The sequence below is a fragment of the Podarcis melisellensis genome, assembly GCF_964234715.1.
Source record: "Podarcis melisellensis genome assembly, chromosome: 1".
Classification (NCBI taxonomy): Eukaryota; Metazoa; Chordata; class Lepidosauria; order Squamata; family Lacertidae; genus Podarcis; species Podarcis melisellensis.
In genome coordinates this window covers 20,093,372-20,114,290 of record NC_138528.1, presented here as the reverse complement: position 1 = coordinate 20,114,290, position 20,919 = coordinate 20,093,372, and the positions used below count along the sequence as shown (strand labels likewise).

Genomic DNA, 20,919 nt, shown 5'->3' with positions numbered 1-20,919 from the left:
ACAAAAGTCTACTGCACTTTTCAACAAACACTATAAAAAGGTGATGGCTCAGTCCTACACAAACAGTGCAATCCTATGTACGTTTACTGAGGAATAAGTCCAACCACTGTACTTAATAGAGCTTGTTCTCAGGTAAGTACAGTGGTACCTCAGGTTAAGTACTTAATTCGTTCCGGAGGTCCGTTCTTAACCTGAAACTGTTCTTAACCTGAAGCACCACTTTAGCTAATGGGGTCTCCTGCTGCCGCCACGCCGCTGCAGCACAATTTCTCTTCTCATCCTGAAGCAAAGTTCTTAACCTGAAGCACTATTTCTGGGTTAGCGGAGTCTGTAACTTGAAGCGTATGTAACCTGAAGCGTATGTAACCCAAGGTACCACTGTATGCATAAGATTGCAGTTTCAAGTCACTTGCTCATGCGCAACACGATCCAAACCGAGTCCCACTGAGTGCAATGGAACTTGCTTCTCAGCCAAGTGTGCTTAGGGTTGGTATTAGTAGAAAACAAGTCTGTTATAAAACAGAAACCACGTCGCTTCCCATCAACTGCAGCAATTTTCTCTGCATGCTTTCCTGTCGTATTAAGAACATTTGCTCCCTGCTCCTAATGATAATGGCATGTAATCCCAAACCTATTATTTTAATACAAGGTACAGCTATACTTCAGCTTAACATCAACTGTTGATTAAAAAGATGGGGATAGGCTACATTAAGCAAATTGTTTTCCCATCCCTGTATAACCACAGCTCTTCTTTTACTGTTACTTGAGTTGGCACAGCCCCTGCCAACTCAGGCTTACTGGAGAGGAGCAAACATAAACTTTGCTGGACATATCTCATCCATACGGAATAAAAGCTAATGAAAGTCAATACAGCTTTGCTATTGCATTAGCCGATCTATAGGCATTGCAGATAGAACAATCCATGTACCATTTCTCCTTTAATTTGCTCTAGCGAGGTTCTATTGCAAGGTTTCCATCGCCAGTCACGTTCTGGTCTATTCTGACAGAGTGCTGTAAACCAAGCTGGTTTTCCCAGTGAAATTTCTTTCCTAGCACAGTATACACCTTTGCAGTTGATCCTAAAACTACCACTATAAACCTACTGCTGGACTCCCCTTTAGACCAGCACTGCCAGAATAAAATTCCAACCCAGGGAAGTAGGACCTAGGGCCCTCCAGACACTGCTAGACTAAGTCCCATCTTCCCTGTCCACTGGCTGATGCAAGTAGCAGCTCAAAGCATCTCAACACTTCTAAATGAGTTCCACTCTCTCAAAATCATGGCTTAAGATCATTCAATTATGGCCAGACTCAACAACAACAACAACAATTTCTATACTGCCCTTCATCTGAGGGTCACAGGGCGGTTTACGATATTAAAACACAAAAATGCACAGCATAAAAGCAAAGATCTGAAAATAAAGTTCCAAATCAAAGGTTAAACTTCACTTTCAAAGTGAACTAAAAGAGCCCCCAAACCCTGCAAAGATCACAGGCTCTCAAGTTGCTTTGTCTACCTCACAATATTTGACCTTTAAAGAAAAAGAAAAAGAAGAAGAACCAAGATCGTTACAAATACTGGCCTTTGAATAACAGATTGTCAAGAAAGTGCCTGGGAGAAATACTCTAAAATTACTTCTTTGGGGATGGCTGTATCAGATATCTAGAACAGAGATTTTGAGGAGGAGCATCAAAGCCAAACTGCATCATACACATGCCTCTAAGCGTTCATGGAAGTCACATTTAAGTGTATTTCTGTTAGCAACCAGTTCCTCGTAGTTCCTACTGATCTTAAGAGGAAGACTATTGCCTATTGCATCTGGGCCAGTAGCCCATCTAATTCTTCATTAACCGGCAATAGCTCTCCAGGTTTTTCGGAGAGGACTCTTTTCCCATCTCCTCCCTGGAGATGCTGGCAACTGAAGTTGGGACCTTCTGCAGGAAAAGCATGTGCTACAGTCCTTCCACCTTGCATGATGAAAGCACGCAAATTATTGCTTTTAAAACTCAAACCTAAACATGTCAACTCAGGCCTAAGGCCATGCGAGGATTACAACTGTAAAGAAATTCAAGCTGGCGTGGCACAGAACTGGGGGCTGGGTAAACAGAAAATTCTGGCGAGAATGGGCACTTAAGAAACATAAGTTCAATGGTAACACTCGAGATACATACTGGAAGGACCATTTCCTTCCAGTAGCAGCACGGACTCTGTGTCCAGTCCTTTGCAGAAATACTACTGAAGAACAACCTTGACCCAGAAACGTCTGAATTCTCAACTGTGAAGGAGTAAGCCTTATTTGATGTTCTACCACAGATCTGGAACGCTGCGCAAGAGACTCTCTACACCCCCCCCAAAAAAAAACACCAAACCCTTGACAAACATATAAATTGTCCGGAGGAATTTCATAGGCGTAAGGCCACTGAAAGCATTAGTTGTAGAAAATGTTCCAGGCAAGTGTGAGGAAGCCTCCCTCTCTTTTACTTATTTCAAATATAAGGATAACCCAGCCTCTCAATACAGAAACCAGGGCATGCATGAACATAAACATACAAACACACACTTAAGAGTCCATACTTGCAAAGATGGCTTCCATAGTCTCTAGCTCTTCCTAGCTATCTATATGCAAGCAGTCATGTTCAGGAAAACATGATTTAAACTTAGTGACCTAAGAGGAAGAGTGCAGTGGCAAATGCCTGTAATCCTGGAAGCAGAGGCTGGTGGATTGCTTGAGCTCAGGAGCTGGGGGCTGCTGTGGGCTATGCCAATCTGGTGTCCGCACTAAGTTCAGCATCAATAGTGAGCTCCAAAGGATGCCATTTCTGAAAGTTACCCATTGCCAAGAGTAAAAGCCATCCTAACAATGTCACATTCTTGGAGGGAGGGTTGACCAGGTACCACAGATATCCCATGAATAACATGGATATCCCATGGATAACAGCATGGACAGCCCTTCCTGTTGCTATGTTGGTTCTAGATCAAAAGCTTGGCAACCTGTGGCCTTAGGCCTCATTTCATGCAGCCCTTGGCCCAGTTTCAAAATGCCTCTGCAACTGATCAGGACCACTGGCGAGAGTGATTTGTCCCTCCCTTGGCAACCTACTGGCCAGGTATGATGAAGAAGACACACAGAGAGAGATGGGTGGCAGAGAGAAAGAGAAGGAATGGCCTGTCCAATTTGTCCTCTAGCCCCAACCGCTGCTGGCTTTGGCTCCTGATTATTACCCTCAAAGGAATAGACTGATTTCACAAACTTAAGTTAAGCTAAGCAGATATATAAGATTGAATGTTTAATTATTAAGGTACAAAAATACAATCTCAATAATAAAGTTAAAAAATACTAACAAGGAAGTCACACATGGAAGACACAGGGCAAGAAATAAGAAATGGATGTTGGTACATAATGAAATGTGAAACTGTGAATTTACGAATATAATGTATATGTATCATTATGTAAAGATTTCACATATGTATTGCAACATTAATAATAGATAAATAAAAGGAATTTGCTCCCAGAGAAAAAAGGCTGCCTAGCTATCCTCTAGATCAGTGGTTCCCCACCTCTTTTGGCCATGCCCCACCTAAGCATCTCTAAAATCCTGATGTCCACCCCCCGCCCCGTGACATATAATTCTTATTATTCAAAACGTGGACTCCTATTCACGTGGAGGAAACCTAAAAAGCCATTCACTGTTAATAACTTATTCTTGAATTACCCCCCCCCCTTAAAAATCAAATTGCCCCCCTGTGGGGCATGTGCCCCATGTTGGGAACCACAGCTTTAGATGATACTGTGGGTCTTCTGTCAGGTACGATTTTAATGGGCTTTTCCACTTACCCAATGAAAGCTTAATGTTTTTAAGCTACCTGATGTGGAGGAGGAAGCAAGGGCAGATTATAGGAAACAGTCCATTACAATTTCCCAGGAAATTTTCACTGCCCTTGCTTAACCATGCTCCAAATTATATACTTAGCACATTTATTCCCTTAATCCACTGAAAATGTGAGTATTTGTGATAGGCTTTAGAAGCTGTGGAGGAGAAAGAAAGGACAGTGCAAGGATGTCTATGAAATCAGAGTATCCAGCCTTATGAGTCCATTAGGACTAGGTTAGATGAAGGCCTTGCCCTGTCTAGCTTTCTTTTTTACTAAAATCTTCATGGTCTATCAATGTACAATGCAAGAATGCACACCCAGAATCTACTGCCATCTATACAAAATACCATCAATATGACTGGCATTTCAGGAAGTATAAAGTGGAGGGAGAGAAGAGATGAAGGCAATAGCACTGTATACTGTATATTGCTTCAGTTGCACACACTTAAACTTGGTTGCCGTGGCGCATGGGGAGGTTATGGAATGGCTAATCAGTGCTATGTGCTCCTGAGAGGACATTACTGCTGAAAAAAGTGCCTTGCTTGCTCAGACCAGGGCCCATCAAGTCCAGCATGCTTTGCAAGAATCCCAGCAGGCCTTGGGGGCCTAGAAATTGGCCCAGTGGTTTCCCAGTGAACCATGATATACCGTCACATTACCATATTTACTCAAATGTAATGCACACCTTTTCTGGCTAAATTACATTATGAAAATTAGGTTACGAATGAGCTCTGATGCCCCATTTACATTCGCAAGCAAATACTTTTTTGGTTTCAAGGTTCTGAAAACGGAGGTGCACGTTAGATTCGACGGTGCATTAGATTCACGTAAATACAGTATATCCCATTTTTAGGTTCTCTGCAATGCTGATTGCTTCAACTTTTCCTAAAGTTAAAGACCAAAGGTAACGCACATACCCGCTTCTCCTTCTGCACACAAGTCTCTTCTTTCTATGATTTCCAAGCAAAAAATTAGCAGCAAAAGCAGAATGGTACCTTCAACAAGTCACCTAAAATTACATCTTTGGCCTCCTCCGATTCCCCAGTCCTGCATACACAAGCACCCCACCACCACCAATTCCTCTTCGTGCCCCAGCGTCAGCTATTTTATCCTTAAGTTTACACACATTAAGATAAACACCCATATACTTTCTTTTTTATTTTTTGGTCTCCCAGGCACAGCGGATCAAAGCAGCCAGCGAATGGGAAGCTGTGCTCATATGCACAGGCGGAATTAAGACGCGGGAGTTGGGGGGGAGGGAGAGAAGGAAGGAACCGGAGTTTAAAATCCCCAAATCGAATCCATCTGGAAGCCAAAGCCGGAGGGGAGCGCGCTCTTCGGGTGCGGACGCGCACGCCGCACGCGCGCACACAAACTCGAACCACGGAGGGGCAGGATTGGGGTGCGGGGTGGGGGTCACAAATATAAACATCTAGGTATTTTATTTGTTTGCTTTTACCTTGGAGATTTTGGACTCTGATGTCGCTGATCTGTCCGATCAGCTCCTCCCGCTGAAACCAGTCCCATTCGTTCCCAGCCATGAAGGAGCGAGGCAGAAGTGGCGATGGAAACGCCGCGGCTGCAAAAGCGGGGGTACCCCTCTCCGTGAGATCTCTCTCTCTCCCCCTTCTCCGAAAGCGCACTCGGGCGGAGGCAGGATGGGGGGAGAGAGGGAGAGCAAAACGAGGAAGAGAAGGAGGAGAGAGAGAGAGAGAGCGAGCGAGAGAGAGCGCAACCGGCAGGGGAGCGATGGGAGGGAGCAGGAACTGCTTGGCCAGAAGAGTTTGGGGAGGGGGGGTGGCGTTCAAAGCCACTGAGCAGACACAGGAGGGGTATAGGGAGGGTGGGTCCGAAAAAAAACACCAGACCTCACATTTACGCACAGGAAAAGGGCAGTACGCGGAGGAGAGGGATGCAGAAGGTATAGGGAGGGGGCTGGCTGGAGAGGGACCCGGAGCCTCTTCTGGACGGGAAGGAAAGCCCCGCGCTCTCCCCAACTCTCCCCACCCCCTTCCCGGTGGGTTCAAGTTTTTAAAGGACGGAGGTGAAGCCTGAGGATTCTCGGTTGCATGTTGTGATGTTTCGCACAGAGGCGACGCAGCCGCTGGTTTGAGTGAGGAATGAGCGCAGAAATGCGCACACAAACACCACCTGGTTAATGTTTACTGGAGAGCAAGACGCGTAACGCTGGCGCCGGCCACCCATTCACACGCCTCTCTCTCTAGGCCAACGTCAGCCTCGCCTCCTCTGCTCTCTCTTTTTTTCTGGCCAAGAGGATAAAAAAAAACAATCGCCATCTGATTCATCATTTTTTTTCCAATTGCCAATTGGTGGGTGGGTGGGAGGCAGGAAGGAAGGAAGGAAGGAGAAGGGGGGGGGTCTCCAAATCTCTGGGGAAAGCAAGCAGATATTCTGGTTAGCGCGACCGTCCCCTCTGCCGGTAGCAAGAGCAGCAGCAGCAGCCCCCGTTTGCAAAATGAAGACATGAGACCAAGCTCTGCATTCCTGCCTGGGGATTTCAAACCGTGTGTGTGGCGGAGAGGAAAGGAAAGCAGCGCAGGGGGGCGGGAGGGAGGAGATCCGTATCACCCGAGCAGAAAAAAAGGGAGGAGAAAAAGGAAAGAGAGAGAGAGCGCAGGAGGGACGTGAGGAGGAGCAAAACCCTCCAACCTGTAGGTTCCGGGGGCATCCAGGACTCAAGGAAAAATAAACAATGCAAATGTTTTTAAATGCCCAGAAGAAGAATTTGGGCAGACTGGTTAATTTCTACGAGGGCTTCTTCCGGTCCTACCGTCTGCCAGTAACAAGCTGCAACAGGAGAGAGAGAGAGAGAGCTCTTTCCTTCAGGTTCTTGTATAGTTTCTCGCCTCCAACCATCTCATTTAGCACTGGATGGGTTCCAGATCCGTTTGCCAGTTGAGTGTTTCTCAATATGCGATACTCGATAAATAGCTTTGTGGTCTAGCATAGGGCACGTGCTCAGCCGATTTCATGTTTCACGTAGGAGCAGGTTGGAAAAATTATTTACGCAGGGATCGAATGGCCCTAATTTGGGAGGCGACTCGCACATTTAGAGCGCTTCTGAACCGGAGGGTCTCTCCGGATGATGGCCTTGTTATTTTAAAGAGCGCAAAACCAGTGCTTTTTCTCCCGGGATACTCAAGGGTACGCAGTACCGGGCTACCGGCACCTTTTTTTCCTTGAAGAAAAGCACTGTGCACAACTCTCTTGAATTTATTGCAGGCAATCCAAATGCCTTTCTTCCGGATAGCAACAAGGAAATAGTGTTTCTTTACCAGGATTCAAAAGTGCAATTTGGCCAGTTTGCCAAATTTTCCTTACTAGCACCGGTAATGCTGTTGGGAGAGCTTGGGAAGATGGTCCCAGGTGCCCGTAAACATCACGGAGGGCAAAGGACACATTCTGCTCCCCCTCTTGCTTGTTTAATGTTGCCAGATCTCTGGATCTGATCCAAAGTTTTCAGGTTTGGACCTCCTTTTCTATGTCATCAAGGAGCTAAACCTCTGGATGACTGGAAGAACAAGGATAGCCAAGTATTTGTGTGAGACAATGCACACCGTGGTGGGTATTGGGAGATGACAGAAGCAGGTACCTTGGTGAGCTGAGATCAGCCTCAGCTGGAGCCACAATAGCAGGGGGAGCATGTATCTTACTTTACAGAATGGCTTTCTATTTGAAAAACTGTCGGAGGACAAACCTCTTCTAGAAGATGCCCTCAATCTGAAGGGCTGTTCAGTCCAAGGGACCCCAAAAAGGGAGAACAAAGGGGTCCTTAAGGTTGCCCACTAATGGTTAGAAGTTCCACAGCAAGCACACAAGTCACATGGTCATAGACTGTGTATTTAAAATATTTGCATCTTTACATACCAGCTAGCATATGCAAGTAGATAAATAGGTACCACTCTGGCGGGAAGGTAAACGGCGTTTCCATGCGCTGCTCTGGTTCACCAGAAGCAACTTAGTCATGCTGGCCACATGACCCAGAAGCTGTCTGCGGACAAAAGCCGGCTCTCTCGGCCTATAGTGCGAGATGAGCGCGCAACCCCAGAGTTGTCCACGACTGGACCTAACAGTCAGGGGTACCTTTAGCTTTAGCATATGCAAATTTTATGCAAATACATTTCTTTTTTTGGACAGGCATTTCTTCTTTTAAAAAAATGTGTAAGGGGCTCTGTACCCTATAGTGAGTTCCTACTTTGTTCAGCCTTTCTCTGTTTCTTCTCTGCCTTTGTCATGTCAGATGTGACTGGGAGTTGGTTCCACATCATAACCCGTCTCAGAGAAACACAGCACTCAATGTGTCTTGCGTGCAACAAACTGTATGGCTTAGTGCCATTATACTGTCGGGCTCCAAAAACTGATTTTACCCCACTGGCCAGCTAATTTTTCTACTGGGGCATCTAATTCCTTCACCCCTTAAAAAAGCATCGTGAACTTTGGGAGGAAGCAGAAGCTGATGGTAAAAATCCTCAAAATGACCTGTTTCGTTTTTGCTGCCAGAAATGCATACAAACGAACTGGCTGGCCAAGTGATTCTCCTGTAACAGACACAAGGGAAAAGCTCTGTGTGGGTGGGTAGGATATCAGAGCCTCTGCTAATTATGATGTGGAGAAAGAGCGCGGCTCTCCTGATGCAACTGCCTTCTTTAAGCAAATATGGAGGAGGTTATCCCATAGAGAAATGACGATAGGCCCCCTCCAAAAAAAATATTCCTGAGCTGTTAAATAAGTAATGGCCACTAGTGATTAAAATAAATATTTAATTATGCACTTTATAGCTTTTCCATCTTGCCTGTGTGTTTGATACATGGGCAAGTGCAATAAAGATACGTGCGGCACGATGCTTCGCATGCATGTTGACTCGGATGTAAAACCCACTGAGATTAGCATGGATCGCTATAGCTCACTGGTAGAGCCTCTGCTTTGTATTGCAAATGCTCCTGAGTTCAGTGGCATCTCCAGGCAAGGCTGGCGAAAGGTCAGTGTGCCTTGGCTGAAAGTATTATAGCTGCTATCGTGGTTCAGATAATATGCTGAGTCACATATTGGCACTTTCCCTCATACGGGGCTCCCCCGGCAATCTCGGGACGCATGGTTAGTATTCTATAGATCCATGGATTGTTGTGATTCCAAATGGATCTCTGTTCTGTGAACTTGGCATGTTTTAGCCAGAACTCAAAGTTTCCATAACTGGTCTAGCAACTTTTAGTATCGGTAGTAACAATCAGATAGGGTGGACGGGGTAGGTTCAGGTATCAGCATCATACCCATAAAGCAAAGTATAAAACAAACAAGAGATGTGGGTGCCAGCCAGTTGCGACGTGCGTCGGCTCACATCTACCTCTTCCATTATAAAAACATGTATTGATTTGCATGCATAGGCACACAGGAAACCACCTGTGCCAGGCTATTGGACCCTCTATTTCAGTTCTGTTTACACTCACTGGTAGTGGCTCTTCACGGTGGCAGTCAAGGGATGTTCAGAGCCCTTTGTTGTTTAGTCATTTAGTCGTGTCCGACTCTTCGTGACCCCATGGACCAGAGCACGCCAGGCCCTCCTGTCTTCCACTGCCTCCCGCAGTTTGGTCAAACTCATGCTGGTAGCTTCGAGAACACTGTCCAACCATCTCGTCCTCTGTCGTCCCCTTCTCTTTGTGCCCTCCATCTTTCCCAACATCAGGGTCTTTTCCAGGGAGTCTTCTCTTCTCATGAGGTGGCCAAAGTATTGGAGCCTCAGCTTCACGATCTGGCCTTCCAGTGAGCACTCAGGGCTGATTTCCTTCAGAATTGATAGGTTTGATCTTCTTGCAGTCCATGGGACTCTCAAGAGTTCAGAGCCCTACCTTGAGATTAAACTTGGGACCTTTTGCATTCAAAATAGATGCTCTACTAGTGAGCTACATCCCTTCCCCTTATTCAAAATTAAAATGTCATTTAATTAATTTATACTTTGTGTACTCATCCATACTTGATTACTTTCACTGGTTTGGGTATCATCCAAAAGAGGAGGGAAATCATAGATCCATTCAAGAAGGCATCTCCCACAGATATGGAACACATTCCAGAAGAACAGACACATTTGCAGCAAAAGCAACACAGTCCTCTTGCACCTTAGTCAGCCATAGTTATACATCCACTTATCTAGGAATAAACCCTACTTAGCAAAATGGATTTTATTATTATTATTCATTACGTGGCCATCACCCCAAGGTCCCAGGGCAGGTTACAACAATTTAAAATACAGCTTTAAAACAACAAACAATTGCAAAATGAGAGTGCATCCTAAGAACATACTTCTCAGGCTTCAAAGGGGTAAAGAGGTGCACATACATTTATAGGATTGTGCTAATATATTTATTGTGGCATGCACTTTCACAGACTAGCGTCTTCTGTGTATTAAAGTATTTAGATAACTTTGGCCACAATGCTAAGCGTGCTAAAGGTGTAACAGATTCTATTGAAATTGATGGATCATACTTCAACGTACCATATTTAGGGTTGGCATGACGTATAAGTCCACAAGCCTATACACCCAAGTACTTCTCATTCACATACGTTGATGTTTATTCCGTATCTCTCTCTTCTGACCAACAAGCATCTCGCGTACAGTTGGTTACACTTTGCTCTCACAACCATCCTGTGAACTGGATTGTCAGTTCTCACCCCCCCCCCCATGGTGACTATTACAAGATCTAATAAACAAGTCAGGATTCAGCCACTACATCTTTCACTCTTTTCCTCCATCAGTCAGTGCCAGCCCTACCATTAAACAGTGGTTACCTCAGGCGGCAAAAGATGGAGGGCAGTGGCAGCAGCCTGTTTATCATTTCTCTAGAACCCTCAACTTTTTGTCCCCTTTTCTGGAGTACAGAAGTGTTTCAGCACAGGACCTTTTCAGTAGTGGGATTTTTATTTATAGAATATGAACCCACATGAAGTCCCTACGGCTCCTTCATTGGTGACTTTTAAAAAGACTGCCAGTATTTCAACCTGCTTTTTATTACATATGTATTAACTGCTGTGTTTTCAATGATGCTTTTACTGCTGATTTTAAACGGGTGTAATTGTAGATTTCAAGTTACTTATCTTACATGTTGTGTGGTTGATTTTGTATACGGCCTTGTGATGAAACTTCTTGTGAGGACACAGATGGGATATAAACGCAATAATAAAGGGTTGTCTCCACTAACGTACTCCTCATCCCTTGATACAAAAGATGCCTGCTATCTGTACTTTCCAGAAACAATTAAGCACATTTCTGTTTCGACAAGCTGCATTTGTTTCTCTGCATTTGTTGTTCATTTTGCGTAGCTTTTAAAGCATGTATTTTTTTTAAAAAAAAAATATTTTTAGCACTTTTATGGTATTTTTGTAAATTGCCTTGAAGCTCATGTAAAATCAGTTCATGAATTCTTTTATTAATGATCGATAACAATGATAATAATGGATTTTAAAATCCATTACTTTCTGTACCACAGCAGGATTTAGGATTGGGGGGGGGGATGCAATACAATTGCATTTGAAGCTTAACGTCTTTTATCAACCAGTGATAATTAAAGTGATTTTCAAGACATGTGTGACAATGCCCTAAGCTGAGATGAGGCCTGGAACAAATTAATCACTGAGTTATGCAAGTTTGAATAGCACAGTTTTGACTGAACGATTGCAGAAAAGGAGCTGTGGCTTATTCCAGTTCCTTTAGTGGCTGTAAGTGTCAGGAGTGGCTCCTCTTTATAACGTACAGTGGTACCTTGGTTCTCAAACACCTTGGTTCTCAAATGCTGAAAACCCTGAAGTAAGTGTTTTGGTTTTCGAACAATTTTCGGAAGCCAATCGTCTGATGCGGTTGTCGGTTATTGTTTCCGGGGCGCCTGCACCAATCAGAAGCGGTGCCTTGGTTTTCGAACATTTCGGAAGTCAAACGGACTTCCGGAACAGATTAGGTCTGGCGCTTTTGTTTTTGCTATGAGAGGAAGTGTGGGTAAGTTCAGTGATAATTTCATTGTGAACCTACCAGATTCACACTTTCAGAAACAATATGCAAAACTAAACATGGCTATCCTTCAAAATCAGCTCTTCTCCAGATTTGGTGATGCACCTCTCCAACCAAATAATGCGCATATTAAGGGAAAGTGTGGCTAACATAGATTAATGAAAGTAACATATAGAATGCATTATATCAAGGAAAATAGCTTTAAAACATGTATATCAGGGGGGGAAATTGCATTTAAATGTGCATATCAGGAGAAATTTACACTAAAATTATGGTGAATTTGCAGAAGGGCTTTAAAAAAAATAATGATCTCCATCTGATGCAGAAATGTGGAGAACTGAAGACTAGGAAATTGAGAGAAACTAAATTGAGAAATTCATCCACCCCTAGACCAACCCTATTCTTTTGGCTGTAAATTGTTTTAAATAATACTGTGTTTTTGCATTGCTATGACTCACCTTGTGATGAAGGGCAGCAAAGTAATTAATAAAAGGATGAACGAAAACCATCCCTCTCTCCACAGCGCTTTTCCTCTAGCCAACTTCTTTGTTCTCTCTCCCCCCACCTGGACTCTGGGATGCCCATCTGTCGGATGTTCATACAGTAGAGATTCTGGTGGGTTTCTCTGTGAAGGTAAAACAAACCATATTCACCCAGGCATTTAGGAGAAAAACTTCCCTATTTTAATGTTGCCGTGCTATTGCTTTATTGCTTATTTTACTTTTTAGTAGTACTTATTTATGATTGCATCTTTGTTGGAAACCACGATGGAGGGCGGGTACAAATTGGAGGAATAAAAATAAATGAATGAATAATTTGCCTTGTCAGTACAGTATGAGACAGGGGTCAGCAACCTTTTTTCAGCTGTGGGCCGGTCCACCGTCCCTCAGATCATGTGGTGGGCCAGACTATATTGGGGGGTGGGGAATGAAAGAATTCATATGCCCCACAAATAACCCAGAGATGCGTTTTAAATAAAAGCACACATTCTACTCATGTAAAAACACGCTGATTCCTGGACCGCACGTGGGCCAGATTGAGAAGGCGATTGGGTCGCATCTGGCCTTAGGTTGTCTACCCCTGCATGAGACTCTTAATCTCAGGGTTCTGGGTTGGAGCCCCACATTGGCCAAAAAGATTGCTTCCTTACAAGGGGTTGGGCTAGATGAGCCTTGTGGTCCCTTCAAACTCCCCAGTACTGTGTGCAATGATCTGTAATAGAAGTGCTATTCTTTTCTTGCAATAAGCAGCTGTCAGGGTAGTCGTAAAAGTAAAGGAACCCCTGGCCATTAGGTCCAGTCGTGACTGACTCTGGAGTTGCGGCGCTCATCTCGCTTTATTGGCCGAGGGAGCCAGCGTACAGCTTCCAGGTCATGTGGCCAGCATGACTAAACTGCTTCCAGGTCATGTGGCCAGCATGACTAAACTGCTTCTGGCGAACCAGAGCAGCGCACGGAAACACTGTTTACCTTCCCGCAGGAGTGGTACCTATTTATCTACTTGTATTTGACGTGCTTTTGAACTGCTAGGTTGGCAGGAGCAGGGACCGAGCAACGGGAGCTCACCCCATCGCGGGGATTCGAACCACCGACCTTCTGATCGGCAAGCCCTGGGCTATGTGGTTTAGACCACAGCGGCACCCGCGTCCCATTATCCAGTGTAGATTATTACAATGTGCTATACATGAGGCCAATGGGCACCTATGTGAATAGGCGTTACATGCCCCTTATTCTGTTCCCTACCCAATTTAAAATAAAGTATTCACCCCCCTTTTTTGCATATGTATTCTCTCTTGATCATGGTTGAAAGGCAAGCAACTTTTGTATTATAGGCTAGATAAATGTTTCAGTAGTGACCATCAACAATGCTCAGTGCCTGGCTGAAGATCATTAAGATAAAATTTGCTGAAATGCTATTGCTGAAGGTTCTGGTGCTAGATTAGTCATCTTTCTATTCCATGTCAGGAAATTCAGCATTCGGCCATGCCGCTGACCTATGCTGTGGTTAACAGTCATCATAATTGTGTCACAAACTAATGGCAATTTGATGTAATTGGCCAAACTTGCCTCAGGACCTCTGCCTGTCATAGGCTGGTGACAGTTCCTTTATAAGCTTGCCAGAGAACTGCCATAAGCTGCGGAGTGCTGCCAACCCGACTACATTAGACCCTCGCTGTCTTTGCAGATTATTGCAAAGTTACAGCCAGTTTGCAGCAATTTAGCAGCCAACATTTTGACTTTTCATGTGGGCGGAACAGCTGCAGGACTTAATCCTTCTTAGACAGAAATGTGAAGTCGGAAACCAAATAAGAGATCCTATCAACGAGCAGCACCAAACGCTGGCAGTGAGAACGTCTGCAGAAAAAGAAAATGTGTCACGTGGCCAGAGCAATGAGGCTGCAAGTTATTAGAAGGAGGGGGTTTTTTTCACAGCAATTATACATTTCCCCTTTGACTCTTTCTATAGAATTTGGGCTCTGGTTCAGATGTTTACCTAGCCTTCACATGGTGGAAGAGTGCGCAACGTCGCCTCCAACGTTCAGATTCTGGGTGCCTCCAGACTATCAGTATTTAGGAGGAGGGATTCCAACACATACTAGGAAATGTAGGTTTGTGCAACTAAAGTGGATTAAAATGCTGTTGTTGCCCCTAGTGCATATAGTTCACTGTTAAAAAGAAACTGACTTTTTACGATCAGGAAAGTGACAGCGAAACGCATTGAGTCGTTTTGGATGAAAGGATGATTGACAGGAAGACCTACAAACATCTCACAAGCAAACCAGGATGAATGGTCATTGTTGTATTACCTCCCCACAAACAAATCAGAACAAATGCTCAGCAAAGATATAAACAAAGAATGCTCGGCCAGATATGCATTCCCCTGTTTGATGTGCTGTCTGGCCCATGCCCAGTTTAAAGGCAAAGAACCATGAGAAGGGAGAGCAATTTGAAGTTGTCAGTCAAAAGTTGGCGCCAGGAAAGCATACTGATTAGATGCTCAGGTAGTTTGGACACAGGTCACTGTGGTGAGATGTACAGTATTGAAGTTCTACTATGGTAATATATCTCTAAATGTTCATGTATCTTCTTCTTTGGCGATCACTCGTAGCCAAGTAAAATTGTCTTCCATAAACACAGTTTTAACAATGAGTGGATTTGCCAAGGGTACCTTCCTCTTAGCACATTTCTCCCTTGCATCCTGAGTTCGAGTGTCTTCAAAGCCCATGACACCTTTGGTAAAGGCTGTTCTCTAGTTGGAGCACTCGCAGACAAGTGTTTCCCAATTGTTGGTGCTTATACTACATTTTTAAAGATTTGCCTTGAGACAGTCTTTAAACCTCTTTTGTTGACCACCAGCATTACGCTTTCCATTTTTAAGTTTGGAATAGAGTAGTTGCTTTGGAAGACGCTAAGCAGGCATCCGCACAACATGAGCAGTCCAATGAAGTTGATGTTAAAGAATCATTGCTTCAACACTCGTGATCTTTGCTTCTTCCAGTACACTACAAATTAGCATTGGCACTTTACATAGAATTTCTGCATGTGAGCTCCCGTTGCTCGGTCCCTGCTCCTGCCAACCTAGCAGTTCGAAAGCACGTCAAATACAAGTAGATAAATAGGTACCGCTCCATTGGGAAGGTAAACGGCGTTCCCATGTGCTGCTCTGGTTCACCAGAAGCGGCTTAGTCATGCTGGCCACATGACCTGGAAGCTGTTTGCAGACAAACACCGGCTCTCTCGGCTCATAGAGCGAGATGAGCTCTGCAACCCCAGAGTCGTCCACGACTAGACTTAACGGCCAGGGGTCCCTTTACCTTTACACTGGATAATATTTGAGAATGCATCACAGAGCTCAGACTATCACAGCCCAGGAATGCATGATCTAAAGGGGATAGAGAAAAGCTTTTCACCCTCTCTCATAACATCAGAACTTGTAGGCCTCCAATGAAGCTGAATGTTGGAAGATTCAGAACAGACAGAAAAAAGTAGTTCTCCACAAAGTGCATAGATAAAACTATGGAACTCACTGCAACAGGAGGCAGTGATGGCCAGCAACCTGAATGGCTTTAAAAGAGGATTAGGCCGATTCATGGAGGATAAGTCTATCAGTGGCTACTAAGCCCAATGACTATGATTTGCCTATTCTTTCCATCCCCCACATATCTTGTATGTTGTTCTGCATCTTACTATCGTCATCTGGAGGTCTGTTCTGCATTATGTCAGAATCAGGCCTTTAATATGGTGGCACCTAACCATTTGCAATACCTTCCCATAAAATTGTGCTTCTGCCACCTACTGAAGATCATCATCATCATCATTTTATTATTTATATGCTGCCAATCTGACTGGGTTGCCCCAGCCGCTCCGGGTGGCTCCCAACAAAATATTTCAAGAAGCCTTCTAAGTGCTTATCAATAATTCCTCTTCTCCCTCTGTTGAGCTCTAAATGGGGACTTCTATCCCATTTGGTATCTGCTGGATTTCAGTGGATTTATATGGCGGGGGGTGTTGTTGTTTTGATTTAAATTGTGTTTATATATGCAAATGCTTCGGCTGTTTTGTATTTTTAAGTATGCAATTGTTCTGAATTATGCTTTTTATTATATTGCAAATTGCTTTCATTTTTAAAAATGAAATTAATACATAAATAGTCCTTGGGACCCAAGACAAGTACAGTTTTTTACACTAGGACTAACACTAGGAATTGGGTCCAAGTAGCTCACTGGCAGCTAGTGCAGAATTTACCTGTTCTGACTCAGGAATCGTCAAGATTGTTGGAGGGAGGTCAGAGAAATGGGATTTTGCTGTGCTCACCCTGTGCTGTGCATGGTATTGTTTTGTTGTTTTTGTGTTTAAACTTTTTATTTGTATTTTTATCTTGTGAACCGGCCTGAGATCTTTTGATGAAGAGCAGTATATAGCTCTAATAAACAACAACAACATTGAATCAAAACCAACCACAATTGGGAGCAGGTTTCCTCTGGGTGACTGGAAAACTGGGCACGAAAGCAATTATACTTCCCCAAAATCCCAAATGCATTACTTTCCCCAAAGCTATGCTCAGGAGAGCCAGACTGTTGAGAGAGAGAAAGCTAAGAGGAAGAAGTTCTGTCTGGGTGTTTATCTTCTTTTCTTTACCTCCGTCAGCTACCTGGTGCTTTCAAGAGGTGGCTGAGAGAAGGGTTTCCTCAGGATGCTAGACAAAACTTATACAATTGCTTCCCATTTCCAATATTTATTTCAGTTCATCTGCTGATTTAAGTACCTGCTTCGTCAAGTGCTCCAGAAGTGCAATTCAGACTGCATCTTCAGACTATGCAAGCATTTATCAAGGTAAACATCTTTCCGTGGAAACCGGGCGATACCTGGGCACCATGCCCAGCAGCTGATAGTTGAGTCATTAGCTTGTTAAAAACGACACTTCTTGCTTGGATTTCATATGTGGCAACACAATGCTGTACCTCTTTAAAATAAGAGAATGCCCTGAGGTACAGTGAAATCATTGAACCTTTTGTCTTCCTTAGCAGCAAAAGCATGCACCATGTTCTATTCATATTTTATGCAATTTGTTTATCTATCTGGTTATCTATTCATTTGCAGTTTTCATTAACCTGCCCTTCCTCAAATCAGGAGCATAGTGTGCTGACAGCAAAGCTATTTATGTAATAAATAATATGTAATAATATGTAGTAATAATTTTTAATTCGTTGTAATGTAATAATAAATTTTAATGTCAATAAAACTAAAATTAAAATCAGAGAACCACAATCCAATCTTAGGGGAGACGGCACACTAAAAGCCTCTTTTCCTCGTGATCCTAAAGCCTAGGAAATAAAAGTCTAAACCACAGAGCCTAGGGCTTGCCAATCAGAAGGTCGGCGGTTCGATAGGGTGAGCTCCCGTTGTTCGGTCCCTGCTCCTGCCAACCTAGCAGTTCAAAAGCACATCAAAGTGCAAGTAGATCATAGCTGTCAACGTTTCCCTTTTTTAAAGGGAAATTCCCTTATTCTGAATAGGATTCCTCTCAAGAAAAGGGAAAAGTTGACAGCTATGAAGTAGATAAATAGGAACTGTTCCAGCGGGAAGGTAAACGGCGTTTCCGTGCACTGCTCACGTTCGCCAGAAGCGGCTTAGTCATGCTGGCCACATGACCCGGAAGCAACAGTAGCAACTTTTTGTAACTATCCAATCACTAAATGTCACTTTCAATTCCTTATTTGCATATGTGGACCTGAGTGAAAACTATCTACAGTATCCCCCTGCTGGCCCAGGGTGAGAACGTCAGTACATAACAATAATGTTTGCCACCCCTGCTGTATTCTATAATTGTTTTAGGCAACAATCCTCTGCACAATCACCTGGGAGTAAGTCCAATTGAAATCAGAGGGCCTTACTTCTGAGTAGGCATGGCTAAGGTTGCACTGCCAATTGCATGCTTCTTCTTGTTGCTTTCATTGCCATAGCTTGGGGCAGGACCTCTGCCTTGCATGCAAAAGGTCCTACCTGCAGATGCTGGGGATTGAACCCTAGCTATGCCTACTCAGACGCGGGTGGCGCTGTGGGTAAAACCTCAGCGCCTAGGGCTTGCCGATCGTATGGTCGGCGGTTCGAATCCCTGTGGCGGGGTGAGCTCCCGTCTTTCGGTCCCAGCTCCTGCCCACCTAGCAGTTCAAAAGCACTTCTAAGTGCAAGTAGATAAATAGGCACCGCTTTATAGCAGGAAGGTAAACGGCATTTCCGTGTGCTGCGCTGGTGCAGGCTCGCCAGAGCAGCTTCGTCATGCTGGCCACGTGACCCGGAAGTGTCTCCGGACAACGCTGGCCCCCGGCCTCTTAAGTGAGATGGGTGCACAACCCTAGAGTCGGACACGACTGGCCCGTACGGGCAGGGGTACCTTTACCTTTACCTTTATGCCTACTCAGAAGTAAGACCAACCCCTGGAAAGCTGCTGCCAGTCAGTGTGGTACCAATGGTAAGCTCCCTCTGCTCCCGCTTTCTCTTGCAAGCTGCCTGGACTGGGCCCCTAGAGGACTGCAAGGCATGCTCATTCAGAATATAAACAAAAACTCAGAAGCAGCAGTCTTCAGCATATGCAAAGTGTCTGCCCTTTAGCATGCACTAAGTGCCAGGAGGAACTATTTATCATATTGTTGGCTCAAATCCTGACCAGACTCACTGTCAAGTCTTGCGGCATCCGTGCAGCTTTATTGAAGACCTGGTTTTCAATCTCTGACATTCCCTTTCCCCTCCCTTTCTCCCTGAAAGAGGCTTGTAACAATGCACACCACGAAGCACATTTTGCAGCATGCATTTCTAGACACAAAACCACCATTGAGAACTCCCCGGTGGCCACCGGCAGCTAGTTGGAACGAGATGTAAATTCTATGAGGAGCCATTGTTGTTTTTTGCAATGATCAGATGCACTTTGTCTCCTGGCAGCCTACATAAATATTTGAAGGCAAGCCTCCATGATCAGCATGCTAAAAAAAAAAAAAAAAAAAGGCAGTGAGCACAGAAACTGTTTACTTTGTGCTAGGAAGTAATTCACTTCCTCAATCATTTATTTCTGGTTTGCCAAACAACAGGGAACAGCCTGTTTGCCATGGAAGAACTTGGTTGGGATACCTGCATTTGTTGCAGTGTCTGGTGAACTAAACTATTAATTAATACATAAATTAACAACAGGATTTCTAGCCTGCCCGTCATATGCAAGGAAGTCTGGCTTATTGGGGTAGTGGGGTTGTTATGTACTGAGTTGAATAGGACCCAAAATGTAGCAGTCTGATTGGTCCTAGAACAATAGGATTCAGAATGCAGCAGTCTGATTGGTCCACAGGAGCCACCCAATCCAGCTCCAGGTGGAAGTGAATCCGCAACCTGATTGGCCTACAGGTGAATCCCGGAATTAGCCAATCACGTGGGGCATATTGCGTAAATAATGTATATAAAGCAGACATTCTGGGGGAACTTCCATTCCTCCTCACTGCTATGAGCTGAATAAAGAGCATGAAATCCACTCTCAACTCTGAGTATATTTCACAGGTCTAGTCTGCCCACCAAGCCTAGTCTGCCCGCAGGTAGCCCACCTGCCTACTTCCTTACTTAAAACCAGTCTAGGGGGTGGCACCCATCAGTGGTCCACTTCCTCCTCCTCCATGTTGCCTTGGTAAAATTCAGCAGGATTGGAACCAAACCAGAATTAGTTGGCTCTGGCACCACCTGCTGGTAGTTTCCCAGCTTTCCACCTGACTGTTCCCAATGAGCATCCGCCACTACTGATCATATGATCCCAGGGTGGGTTTCAATGCAGTAAAACAGTTCAGCCCAAATTTCAGGAACAGAGAAAACCAACTGAGCAACAGAGATTGGTCCTAGGCAAAACAGGTGAGTTTTCACCTGGCGCCAAAATGGCAGAAGACATGGCACCAGTCAGACCTCCTGTGCATGAGATGCTAATAAAAGGGGGGGGCAGATTTGCCTGAAAGTTGCATATGCTATTTTATGTGCACAGGCGCAAATTTAGAGCAAATAATGTAAATGAAAACACAATATATCTCACCCAGTGCTTTTCTTCTAGAAAAAAAGGTGCAGGGGTCCTTCAATACTCCCAGGACAAAAAACACTGATCTTACCAGAGCAAGGAAAACTGTGACTGGGTGATTTGTAGGCCAGCTCAATCTGCTGTCCAAGTGCCCACTGTTGATATGTAGCTTCAAGGCCACTCTTCTTAGGGTTTCACATGGTGATTTAACTTTAAACCAGGCTGGACAGTCCTTTAGTCAGAGGACTCCTTTAAACACAGAACTCATCTGAACAGAGGATGCTCTGGTTTCACATTTATCATAGGCGAACGACTCTTGAGCTAATTCTGTTTTGAGCCTCCCTGCCACACACGCACATTTTTTATTATAGCTGTCACTGAACTGAATAAATCTTAGTTGATTAATTGTATGTGTTTAAATAGATTAATTAATTAATTAGCAGTGCCCTTGTGTGTACTTATTCAGAAGGAAATCCCACCTTACTGACTCG

At 44.3% G+C, this 20,919-nt stretch overlaps 1 protein-coding gene and 1 long non-coding RNA gene across 2 annotated transcripts in view; one reads left to right on the top strand and one right to left on the bottom strand.

Annotated features, from left to right (window-relative positions):
* The window catches only part of CLMN (calmin), a 69,576-nt gene extending 63,985 nt beyond the window's left edge, over positions 1-5,591 (bottom strand). Inside the window, exon 1 of the mRNA XM_081910253.1 lies at positions 5,333-5,591. Coding sequence (XP_081766379.1) covers positions 5,333-5,414 — 82 coding nt within the window. The 5' untranslated portion in view covers positions 5,415-5,591. The remainder of the gene's footprint in view (positions 1-5,332) is intronic.
* Positions 1-20,919, top strand: part of LOC309373108 — a 161,133-nt gene that overhangs the window by 82,124 nt on the left and 58,090 nt on the right. The window lies entirely within an intron of this gene.